The 13408-nt window shown below is 35.7% G+C and overlaps 1 protein-coding gene across 1 annotated transcript in view; it reads right to left on the bottom strand.

Moving 5' to 3' along the window:
* LOC142334678 (structural maintenance of chromosomes protein 4-like) overlaps positions 1-13408 on the bottom strand; it is a 77048-nt gene that overhangs the window by 42297 nt on the left and 21343 nt on the right. The window contains exon 8 of the mRNA XM_075382900.1: positions 6551-6742. Coding sequence (XP_075239015.1) covers positions 6551-6742 — 192 coding nt within the window. The remainder of the gene's footprint in view (positions 1-6550; positions 6743-13408) is intronic.

Raw genomic sequence — 13408 nt, 5'->3', positions numbered from 1 at the left:
ATAATACAGGTCGTCAAAATTAAACATACCCGGCAGATTGCCGGAAAATAGCCGCCGTTGATTCCAATAAGCATGATTGGATTGAAAGAATAGATATTGGAAAAAAAAGATTTTTGTACAAAAACATTTTTCAAGTCTTTTTTAAGATTTATTTTGCTGGCATTTCGTAGTTGAACATACTTCTGTTTCTTAGAGAGAGGCTACAGGGGCTACTATCAATACCAATAAGCATTAGAGAGAGGTAACTAATACTTATAGGAACGACGTTCAAATAGCGGGCAACTAAAGTTGGGCTTTATGGGTTTAGCCCGCTTCTATTTCAGACTTCAATTTTTTATACTGACTCTGTTCATTTTGAATTGCTTTGCCGAGCAACTGATGTTCAAAATCACTTTTAGCAGAATAAGAGAAACTAGCCAAGAGAAGTCAAAACGCAAAATGTGGAAAAAGCGGCAAAATGATGTAAAGCGAAACATTTTTTTTGTTCGACAAGTGAAAGAACATAGCAGGACAAGTTCTGACGTACAATTCAAAGAATTTTCATTGACTAAACAGAAAACTAGACTTAGAACGGACTATTAATCGATTGGAAAAACCATTTAGAAAAAAAATCCGATAAAAACGAAAAAAAAACAGTAAAAATCAAAGTCAAATTGCCGCATGTGAACAAAAAACCACTAGCGAGAAAGCGAATTTTTGTTCAAACACCGTTTTCTCGCTCTACTTTAAATTTAGAGCGAAAAAAAATCACGCCGCAAAACCACTCGCTTTTTCGCTCCACTTCCTGTTTCGGCGTGGCCAAAATCACTACTCCAATTGGACTTCAAAAATCATGAAAATGTGTGAACAGATCTTAAAAAAAAGACAGTGCTCAATACAATTCAAATTCGTTAAATTGTAAGAAAATAGGAGCGCTATAATAGCCGGCTGAGAAGATGAGGGCGGCTATTAAAAATTAAATGAAAAAAACGCAATTAATTTTTGATGTTATTTCCTAGTTGCACATAATCTTCTTTCTTAATGAGAGGATGTGAGGGCTTAAATTAAGAAAAAAAATATTTAAAAAATTTTAAGAACAAACTGGGCCAATATTTGATTAAAACTAACCCATTTTTTTAAGCAAAAACAACTAAAATAAAAATCCATCCAAAAGATCACATAAACCAATGAAACATGCTCAGACAAAAAAACTCCCCGCGCACTACTACTGGTTATAAAAATAAAGACAAACATCTTCATCCGATAAAGTTGAATTGAAGCTAAAAACATGCTGTGTAAGTCTCACGGGATAAAGATTACCTGCTAAGCGAAAATCTCTCAGGCCTAATTTCCCCGCTCTTTCTAAGAATAATAATGATTTACAAAAATCTAACTCCTCTCTCTGCTTTTTACTTTTTTCTGCAGACTGGCCAAAACATCTGTTTCGCGCAGAATTTGACATCCTCTAAAGCACAACCTCTAAAAACAGAAGTCACCAAATTAACATACCCGGAAGAAAATGAAAAGCGACTGATAGACGTTTTTGCCAAAAAACAAACGTTAAGATACCTAGTTTCTGATGGCAGACAGCATCAAAAAAGAGAAATAACCTTTAAAGTAACAAGAGAAAATTTAGCTAAAAAGTAAAATGAACCCAAATTACGAATACTCATCTACGTTTTCAATGTATACAATTAAAAGTAAATAGAGAAATCATTATTTCATGCAAACGAATTCTTCTCTAATTTTGAACTAAAAAATGAAAAGGTGCAAAAAAAATGAACAATTTTTAACTCAATTTGTCAAAATTCAAAAACTTGCTGGGTACCAAAGAATTTAACTCATTCTAAAACTCTAGTGAAGCATTCCACTGACAACAAGTAAAAGCTATAACAGAGCCAGCCGATTGCCTGATTAGCTGCGAAAAGACTTGCCTGGCATATAACAGATAAAAAATTTAAAAGTTTAAAAAGTTATCGAGACAGCTCAAAAATTATTTTTTAAAAAATTCAGCGATAAATTACTAAGGCTTGTTGCAATTCACTACGCGAAAGCCTTTTATTAGGGTCCATCAATGTAAAAAAGATTTCCTTTGACCAAAAACTATTCAAATTGAAATTAAGTAAAAACGCAAAATGTGGAAAAAGGGGCAAAATGAGGTAAAGCGAAACAATTTTTTGTTCGACGAAGTGAAAGAACATAGCAGGACAAGTTCTGACGTACAATTCAAAGAATTTTCATTGACTAAATAGAAAACTAGACTTAGAACGGACTATGAATGGATTGGAAAAACCATTTAGAAAAAAAATCCGATAAAAAAAACAAAAAAAACAGTAAAAATCAAAGTCAAATTGCCGCATGTGAACAAAAAACCACTAGCGCGAAAGCGAATTTTTGTTCAAACACCGTTTTCTCACTCTACCTTAAATTTGGAGCGAAAAAAAAATCACGCCGCAAAACCACTCACTTTTTCGCTCCACTTCCTGTTTCGGCGTGACCAAAATCACTACTCCAATTGGACTTCAAAAATCATGAAAATGTGTGAACAGATCTTTAAAAAAAGACAGTGCCCAATACAATTCAAATTCTTTAAATTGTAAGAAAATAGGAGCGCTATAATAGCCGGCTGAGAAGATGAGGGCGGCTATTTAAAATTAAATGAAAACGCAATAAATTTTTGATGTTATTTCATAGTTGCACATAATCCTCTTTCTTAATGAGAGGATGTGAGGGCTTAAATTAAAAAAATATATATTTAAAAAATTTTAAGAACAAACTGGGCCAATATTTGATTAAAACTAACCCATTTTTTTAAGCAAAAACAACTAAAATAAAAATCCATCCAAAAGATCACATAAACCAATGAAACATGCTCAGACAAAAAAACTCCCCGCGCACTACTACTGGTTATAAAAATAAAGACAAACATCTTCATCCGATAAAGTTGAATTGAAGCTGAAAAAAACATGCTGTGAAAGTCTCACGGGATAAAAATTACCTGCTAAGCGAAAATGTCTCACACCTAATTTCCTCGCTCTTTCTAAGAAACATACCCGGCAGATTGCCGGAAAATAGCCGCCGTTGATTCCAATAAGCATGATTGGGATTGAAATAACAGAAGATATTGAAAAAAAAGATTTTTGTACAAAAACATTTTTTAAAGTCCGATTTATTTTGATGGCATTTCGTAGTTGAAGCTACTTCCGTTTCTTAGCGAGAGGCTACAGGGGCTACTATCAACACCAATAAGCATTAGAGGTGGTAACTAAGACTTATAGGAACGACGTTCAAATAGCGGGCATCTAAAATTGGGCTTAATAGGTTTATCCCGTTTCTATTTCTGACTTCAATTTTTTATACTGACTTTGTTCATTTTGAATTGCTTTGCTGAGCAACTGATGTTCAAATTCACTTCTAGCAGAATGAGAGAAGAGAGAAACTAGCCTAGAGAAGTCAAAAAGATTTCACGCAAAATGTCGAAAAAGCGGCAAAATGGTAAAGCGAAAAAAAAGTTTGACGAAGTAAAAAAAAAATACGAGCGCAATAATAGCCGGCTGAGAAGATGAGGGCGGCTATTAATAATGATGATTTACAAAAATCTAACTCCTCTCGCTGCTTTTTACTTTTTTCTGCAGAGAGGCCAAAACATCTGTTTCGCGCAGAATTTGACATCCTCTAAAGCACAACCTCTAAAAACAGAAGTCACCAAATTAAAAACATACCCGGAAGAAAATGAAAAGCGACTGATAGACGTTTTTGCCAAAAAACAAACGTTAAGATACCTAGTTTCTGATGGCAGACAGCATCAAAAAAGAGAAATAATCTTTAAAGTAACAAGAGAAAATTTAGCTAAAAAGTAAAATGAACCCAAATTACGAATACTCATCTACGTTTTCAATGTATACAATTAAAAGTAAATAGAGAAATCATTATTTCATGCAAACGAATTCTTCTCTAATTTTGAACTAAAAAATGAAAACGTGCAAAAAAATGAACCATTTTTAACTCAATTTGTCAAAATTCAAAAACTTGCTGGGTACCAAAGAAATTAATTCATTCTAAAACTCTAGTGAAGCATTCCACTGACAACAAGTAAAAGCTATAACAGAGCCAGCCGATTGCCGGAATAGCTGCGAAAAGACTTGCCTGCCATATAACAGATAAAAATTTAAGTTTAAAAAGTTATCGAGACAGCTCAAAAATTATTTTTTAAAAAATTCAGCGATAAATTACTAAGGCTTGTTGCAATTCACTACGCGAAAGCCTTTTATTAGGGTCCATCAATGTATAAAAGATTTCCTTTGACCAAAAACTATTCAAATTGAAATTAAGTCAAAGTGCAAAATTCATTTTATTGAGGGAGATATGTCACGTATGATCAAAATCTAATCACGTAACTGACTGAAAAACGTTAACAAGAGAGAGAGAGAGAGAGAGCGAGAGAGAGAGAGAGAGAGAAAGAGAGCCCTCACGCGCGCAAATGCTGTTGGTGAGAGGCAGAAGTCATTCAGAAAATTGGACTTTTTCAGCTTGGCGATGAAAACATATGTGAAACGAAAAAGAGCGTCAGACGGCAAAACAAAAAAAACACGAACACCGCAAAAAACTCCACTCAGCTTAAAACTTTGCAGCTATAAAAACACAACAATTGCATGAAAAAATGAACACAACACAGAATTGAAGTGATTTTGACCTCACACGGTTGTAACAAAAAATCTCGGCTAAATAAAACAAAAGGAGGTCAATAAGAGCACGAGCTATCGCTTTGCGACTATTATTCAATAATTTCAGCCATTATATTAAGAAGTTCAACAAATAGCAGCGCGACATTAAGTTGAAATGAACTGAACAGCAAGCATAATAAAAAAAGCTAAAATCCCTATTTTAAACATACTCGAAATATTGCCGGAAAACACCCCACCCCCCCCCCCCCGTTGATTCAAAACCCCGACTGGGATGAAACGGAAAATAGGGCGAAATGATTTTGCTAAAAACCTAAAAAGGCAAACTATTTTGGTGTCATTTTGTAGATAGACATACCCCTGTTTCTTAGTGAGTTGAAATAGGGGCTAGTATCGAAACCAAAAATCGTTAGAGAAGGCAATATAGGTTACTAAGACTAATATGAACAAAGCGCAAGTAACACGCAAGTAAAGTTGGGCTTTATTAAGCTTTCTGATTTTGTTTTATAACTGACTAGCCTAATTTCGTTTTATAACTGAATGATTCGCGCTAGAAAAGCCGGCTGAGAAGCTGAGGCGGCTATAAATAACTATCGTTTTTATTGATTAACGGCAAGAAACTTCGTTTGAGAGCAATTGATAAATGAAAAAAAAAGCCAAAAATCAATTATAAAATTGAGAAATAAGAGCCGAGTTTGCCACTGAAACATGAAACATACAATTAGATAATCAAGAACATTATTATCAGAGGGTTATAAATAGATGCATTGTCGATCAAATAATAATTCTGCAAAAAGACCTAACAAGTAAAAAAAAACGAAAAGACAGCGCATCAAAAAAATTCAAATTTTTTGAATAGTAAACAACCGACTAACGTCGCAAGAATTGCCCTCGAACGACTTGTGGAAGCTCTACTCAATTGCAACCTGCTTCAGTCGAGCGGAGAGAGGTAGCCTAAATGTGACTAAGAAGTTCACTAGTGGTTTCAAATAACCTCATGAGAGGTTAATATATACCACTTTTAAGATTTAAACTGAAAAAATGGCACCAACTTTGGCGCGCATATCATTTGACTCTTTGTATTAAATTGCCGTCAATTGAATTCAGCTACTTGAAATTGTGAACGAGAGAAAACTTCAGATCACGCAAAACGCAGAAAGTAAAGGGCGTAAAAGTCACTCGAAAAGTCAAAAAAATGGTCGTGCAAAAATTTTGCATTAAAAAACATAGCCGGTAGAATATCGAAAACGACCCGAAGAGTCGTGCATCAAAAAGTCTTATCTAACCCTTCCTATTTTAGAAATATGAAAGCAATAAACAGTGTGAAAAAGATCGATTTTTAGTGAGAAATAAGGGTAGGTAAGTAGGTAGACGCGGGGGGGGGGGGGGGGGTAGTTGCGTGGAGGGGGGCTAGTTGGGGGCGGAGTGGGGGATGTTGGAGGGGGGGGGGGTTAAGCGTGTGTGTGTGTGTGTGTGTGTGTGTGTGTGTGTGTGTGTGTGTGTGTGTGTGTGTGGGGGGGGGGGGGGGGGGAGTAGTTGGCAGTTCTTTATTACTATACATTACACACTAAACTGCTTTTGAAGTCCAATGTTCGAAAACAGAAATCAACGTTCTAAAACAAAAGTCAATGTTCGAAAGCAAAAGTCAAATTTCAAGTCATGACTTCAGCTAAAAATAACCTTTAGAATCTCAATACTCCTCTTCGAGTCGTAAAAAGAAGCAAACGTTTACAATAATTGCTTCTCTTCGAGAGCAATTATAAATAGCCGCTATAATAGCCAAATGAGAAGAAGATGAGGGCGGCTATTAATGATGTATATATTTGCCTAATTAGGCCTGTTATTCGCCAAAAAGTCACAAAATATTCATTTGTATTAACAAATTTTACCTCATTTTTGTCGATGAGCAGTTTGCTTTTGGCCTCCTTTTGCTCCTGTAAGTGTCGTGTATCGATTGACTCCATTGCAGCAGTGTATTCCTCATTCAGCTCCCTCTTAGTCTCCTCGACTAACTTAAGCTCCTCCTCTAACGAAGACACCTCTTCCGACTTCTCATTTATGTTCTTCTCACATTCCTCTATCTACACATTCAAAACGATCAATAATTGAGCATTTCAATTTAATCTAACCGAATCCCAGAAACCTTCCCCACAATTAAAAAGCAACTAACGCTGATTCGCCAAAGGTTTAAAACGACAAACATAACCGACTAACATGGGGCAAATTTCTCTCTAAGGGCTGGAGAGGGGTTGGCTTCAGTAGTAGCCAGCTGCTGCTTAGCGAGGCTAGCTTAAACGTACGATAGGTTCAAGAACGTCCAAGCTTGCTCTGCACTTGAAAGATATCTCAATGTATGCATTGACAAGACTTAACAAATTCTGTCAAAAACTTCTGACGTTCAAAAACGACTGCAACCAATGGAAGTCTCAATCAAGAAGGCAACATACACCGCAAGGCTTTGGAGCAACCTAAATTTGGCTTAATATAACTCGTAAATCTAATTAACGAGTTAAAGAAAACAATCATTTATGACCACAAACCTACCAACGCAATTTCACCTAATCCTACTGAAAAAATGTTGACAAAAAGCGGCGACAGAGAAGTGGAAGAGCTGGATTGGAAGATGCCAAAATCGTTTGGAAGTGAAAAAAAAGAAACATAGCCCGCAGATTGCCGGAAAATATCCACCGTTGACGTGCTAGACGAATATCGGGATTGAAACAGAAAAGAAGAAGATTGAAATTGACAAATTTTTTTAAGTTTCAAAAAATATTCTAATTCAGGGTACAACTTAGATTCTAAACCTACTACTTACTTCAGCTTCTAAACTAAAGAGTATTCAGCCCATTACTAATATCAGCTATCTATCGCTCTAATGCACTGACTTGATGGCCGGGCTTTATCGCTTTAATTCGTTTCATTTGATTTTGCTCTTTTGACATTGTCCGTATTCAGTACATTGCGTAATTCAATGCGTGAAAGAATATAGAATCCATTCGGTTGAAACAGTGAGTGAGGTAAGTCAGAAGTCAAACGTGAAAATCGTGACTTATGTAAAACCAAAAACGTGACCAAAAGGTAAAGCAAATTTAAAAAAACATAGCAGGACAAGTCCTGACGTACAATTCAAAGAATTTTCATTGACTGAACAAAAAACTAGACCTAGCACGGACTAGGAGTGAATTGAGAAAACCGTTTCTAAAAAAAATTCGAAAAAAAAATCGAGGCAAAAAATCGAAAAAACCGTAAAAATCAACGTGAAATTGCCGCATGTGAACAAAAAACCACTAGCGAGAAAGCAAATTTTTGTTCAAACACTGTTTTCTCACTCTACTTTAAAATTAGAGCGAAACAATTTCACGCCGCAAAACCACTCCCTCTTCGGCTCCATTTCCTGTTTCAGCGTGACCAAAATCACAACTCCAATTTGACTTCAAAAATCATGAAAAAAATGTTAAGACATCTAAAAAGATAGCGCCTAAATAAAAGCCGTTTGAGAGGCTGAGGCTGCTATTAAAAATGAACGCCACACGACAAAAAACATAACCGATAAACGTCAGGCGAACTGCTCTCAAACGACCAGCGAGCGGTCAGTAGCTAGCCACGGTTTATTTAGCTAGCTTTATAATAATTGAAGGGGCGTAAGGTGAGCGCAGCGGGGGTACAAAAGTGGATTGGCGGGACTGATGTGGGGAAGGTGGGTGGGTGCAGTGTGGGCCCTTCATACCATAATTATAAGTCTCCAAAAAAGTTTCTGTTAATCGCATACTTGAAGACTAGTGGGCTGAACGGCTCTAAGAGAACTTAAGAAAAAAAACTGGGCGCTACCTCTTTATCCTGTTTCTGGACGAAAGTAAAATGGGTCAGTCGAAAAAACGACCAAGCGAAAAATTGCATTAAAAAGACAAATAGGAGTAATATATCAGCTACAATTTGCTTTTGAGAGCAATTAACACAGATTTCCCAAAAAGTCCCCGTTAAGTCAACTATGATAACAACATTTCTACGACAACTCATTGCTAATGAGGATCAGACATGACATTACGCCACATAACAGCAGCTGAAGTGCGGCATCAACAAAAAAGAGTGAGAGAGAGAGATAAACCGTGAACAAGAGAAAAGAAACCCTAACCGACAGAGAGAGAAAGAGAGACAGGGATATTCTCCGAGATGGGATTCGACTCTGCAACTTCCTAGCCTTGTTAGTAAATAAATAATATAGAAACAAAACTGAAAAAGTCAGAATTAAAATAAAAGCTTTCAATTTCGCAGTAAAAGTTCAAAACCAATTTTTGTCTCGAAAGTTCTTTCAGGTAACCCATCTCCGAGACTTCGTTGGCCAGTAGATGGTCATTAAACTCAGAAAAGGACACATAATATTGAAATCTTTTGGCAACAATAGCAAAATTTAACAAAATTTTTCTAAAATTCAAGATATTAATATCTTAAGAACCTATTCATTGTCTCGGGAGACTATCCAGTATCGCTGCTTCAAGCCTGAAGTAGTTTCACTGTCTCATAAAGATCCATACAATTGGAACAAAAAATTTCCGAAAATATGAAAAATTAAAATTTCTCCAAAAATTACTAAAACTAAAGTCAAAAAATACTAATCAGTATTTAGTTAACTCTAGAACCTATGAAGTAGCTTATCAAACCTTGGCGGAGGTCCCAGGGCCCCTGGTGCCGGAAAAATTTCAAGTTCGTGATATTAAAATCTTGAAAAACATTCCATTACACCTATAAGTTATGCAGTAACATATCAATAATTAGAGGAAGTTCCGTGGCTCTTTGAAGCTGCGGAAAGCTATGAAACGACAAAAAAAATTCGAGAAAACAAAATTATATAACTAAAAATTGCGAAAACTCAAGTTATTAAGATATTAAAAAATTGAAAAATAATCAAGAACCAACAAAAAATTTCCAGTAACTTATTATCAAACCGTAACAGAGGTTTTCTGACCCATGAGGCTTAAAAAACTTGAATAATGACTATAAATGTCAAAAAAAATTCAAAAAATGACAAATATTGTCAAAAAATGCTAAATTCGAGATGTTAAAGTCTTGCAAGACATTCCTTTACACTTAGAATTTATACACTAACCTATTTTCAAACGCTAGAGGAGGCTCCTTGGCCGTTGGGGCTGAAAAAAAAACTAAAATAAGACAAAAATTTTAAAATTTGAGAAAAAGCAAGTTTTATCAAAAAATTGCTAAAATTTATTACATTAAAAAGTTTCATGGCCATTAAAACTATTTCATGGCCAATAAAAATTTGTCTATATTTTATCATCAAACCCCTTAGGATGTTTTCTCCCCCCTGGGTCTGGAAAGACCTGAAAAAGAAAAAACAAATAAAAGATTTGAAATTGCACGTTTTGTCAAAAAAACGCTAAAATTCGTGATGTTAAAATGATGAAACCATTCCATTACCACTAAGCAGTAACCTATTATTAAAACCATGAGGAGGTTCCTTGACACCTAGGGCTGATAAAACTCGAAAACAGCTAAAAAAAAATTTTTCAAAAAGCTTGAAAACAATTGCGAAAGAGTATCAACTTGCGTCTTTTTACCGAGCGGTTGTTCGTCAGTAGCTAGAAACGGGGATGGGGCGGGGGAAGGGGGTGTTGCACCGAGGGCTGATGGGTTTTAGGGTTGGGGCAACAGTGGGGTTGGGGTGAGGGGTAACAGCGCGGTGGATAAAGCAATAGTGGGGGGGGGGGTCAACAGTGGGGGTGTCTTCAATCTCTAAGAACCGCCCTTTACATCATAAGTATAAGTATAGGCTCCAAAACAAGTTGAGCTGAAACAGAGCTGAAAGGCTCTAAGAGCACTTATTGTCCGCTGGGCGTTACCTGTTTATCCCGTTTTTAAGGACGAAAAGTCAAATAGGTCAGACGAAAATTCGGTCAAGCGAAAAATCGCATAAAAAAGACCGACGAGACTAATATAATTGCTACAAACTTCGTTTGAGAGCAAATGAACCTTAGCGATGGTAACTAAGATTAAAGTTGAGTAACGGGCATCTAAACATAAAAATGGGCTTTATGGGTTTATCCTACTTCAAGTTTCTCATTTCGTTTTTTGATACTGACCTGTTCATTTTTAATTGCTTTGCTGAGCAACTGCTGTCTAAAAACACTTTTGGCAGAATGAGAGAAGAGTAAAACTAGCCTAAATAAGTCAAAAAGATGTCACGCAAAATGTTGAACAAGCTGTGAACTGAGGCAAATTGAAAAATTTGTATTCGACGAAGTAAAAAAACATATAAGGACAAGTCCTGACGCACAATTGAAAGAATTCTCAATTGACTAAACAAAAACTAGACCTAAAATGGACTATGAGTTAATTGAGACAAACAATTCTAAAAAAAATCAGATAAAAACAAAATAAAACAGAAAATCAATGTCAACATGCCTCTAGCGAGAAAAGTTAATTTGACTAACAAAAACTAGGCCTAGAATGAACCATGATGGGATTGGGAAAGCCACTTAGAAGAAAATCCGATCCAAGAATTGAAACATACCCGGCAGATTGCCGGAAAATAGCCGCCGTTGATTCCAATAAGCATGATTGGGATTGAAATAACAGAAGATATTGAAAAAAAAAAGATTTTTGTACAAAAACATTTTTTAAGTCCGATTTATTATGATGGCATTTCGTAGTTGAACTTACTTCTGTTTCTTAGAGACAGGCTACAGGGGCTCCTATCAATAACAATAAGCATTAGAGAGAGATAACTAATACTTATAGGACCGACGTTCAAATAGCGGGCATCTAAAATTGGGCTTTATGGGTTTATCCCGTTTCTATTTCTGACTTCAATTTTTTATACTGACTGTTCATTTTGAATTGCTTTGCTGAGCAACTGATGTTCAAAATCACTTTTAGCAGAATGAGAGAAGAGAGAAACTAGCCTAGAGAAGTCAAAAAGATTTCACGCAAAATGTTGAAAAGGCGGCAAAATGAGGTAAAGCGAAACATTTTTTTATTCGACGAAGTAAAAAAAAAAAAATAGGAGCGCTATAATAGCCGGCTGAGAAGATGAGGGCGGCTATTAAAAAACAAATAAAATCAAAGTGAAATTGCCGCATGTGAACAAAAAACTACTAGCGAGAAAGCGAACTTTCCAAACACCGTTTTCTCACTGTAAATTAGAAGGAAAAAAATTTACGAGTAAAACCACTCGCTTTTTCGCTCCACTTCCTGTTTCGGCGTGACCAAAATCACTAGTCCAATAAAGACAGCGCCCCAATACAACTCAAATTCTTCGAATTTTAAAAAATATGAGCGTTATAATAGGCGGCTGAAAAGCTGAGGCGGCTGTTAAAAAAACAATTCGAGAGTGAGGAGGATCAACTTAGCGGCTTAAAATTTGAAGATCTAGATCAAGCAAAATAAATGAGGCGTAAAAATACATACATAAATTGAGGGTACTTTTAAGCACAAGAGCTCACACCGACGCAATCAAAGCAACAGCTGTCAATCTCTTGAACCAAAAAAAAAATTCCAATGGAAGGACCTAATCAATTTGCTATAACCGATCAACATCAGAAAAATTCAAAGCAGTCTAGCTGTTGGCTTTGGTTGTAGCTAGCCTAAACTTATGGAGGCCCACCTCATTGGGTAAAGGTGGCCCAAGCCTACCAAAATTGATTTACACACCATGAAACGCTATCTCCCCGTCAGATACGGTGAAGCATAGTACAAATAGATCCTGCTTCCACAAAAAAATTACAGTAAAAACAAAGCCAGAGGATTGCCGGAGAATAGCCGCCGTTGACACGCTTGATGCACAGCGGGATTGAAACAGAAAAAGAAAAAAAAAGAAGAGATAAATTGACCGAATTTTTTTCTTTTTTTCAATGTCAAAAAGTGTTCTAATTTGGCGTGCAGTTGCAGTTAGATTCTAAAACTATACTTAATTCAGCTTCTAACCTGAAAGCTAATAAGCTTAATAAAAATGTTAGCTAGCGAACACTCTAAGGAACTTTGATAACCTAAATCTCAATGACTTCATGACCGAGCTTTATCCCGTCTCTTCTGATCATTTGACGTTGACAGTATTCACATAGCGTAATTGAATGAGTGAAGGAATTTAAAATCCATTCTGTTGAAACAGTGAGTGAAGTAAGTCAGAAGTCAAACGTGAAAACGAAAAACACGATCAAAAGGTAAAGCGAATTAAAAAAACATTGCAGGACAAGTCATGACGGACAGTTCAAAAAATTTTCACTGACTAAACAAAAAAATGACCTAGAACGGACTATAAGGAAATTTGAAAAACTATTTAGAAAGAAATCCGATGAAAAAAATTGAAAAAAACACTAAAAATCAAAGTGAAATTGCCGCATGTGAACAAAAAAAAACCCACTAGAGAGAAAGCGAATTTCTGTTCAAACACCGTTTTCTCACTACTCCGATTTGCCTTCAAAAATCATGAAAATGTGTGAACAGATCTTAAAAATACAGCGTCCCAAAACAATTCAAATTCTTTGAATTGCAAAAAAAACCAATACAGAGAAACAGAATTCCTGCAAATCAAATTTAACTTAATTTGCTCATCGACATGAATGTTGCTATGAAAGAACATTACAACTCATACACTAGGCCATGATAACTCTTAATTTAACTCGGAACTGAAAAAAATAGTCCTTTTGGCTAAAATGAATGTTTCTTATGGAAGGCTCAATATTAGGCTACAATATGCACTAGATGAATCAATTTTCTCTAATTTAGAGTTAAAG

This window comes from Convolutriloba macropyga, chromosome 2 (genome assembly GCF_964194025.1).
Source record: "Convolutriloba macropyga chromosome 2, txConMacr16.3, whole genome shotgun sequence".
NCBI lineage: Eukaryota > Metazoa > Xenacoelomorpha > Acoela > Convolutidae > Convolutriloba > Convolutriloba macropyga.
Note: the sequence above shows the minus strand (reverse complement) of the source record. Positions and strands in the feature narration are given on the sequence as shown.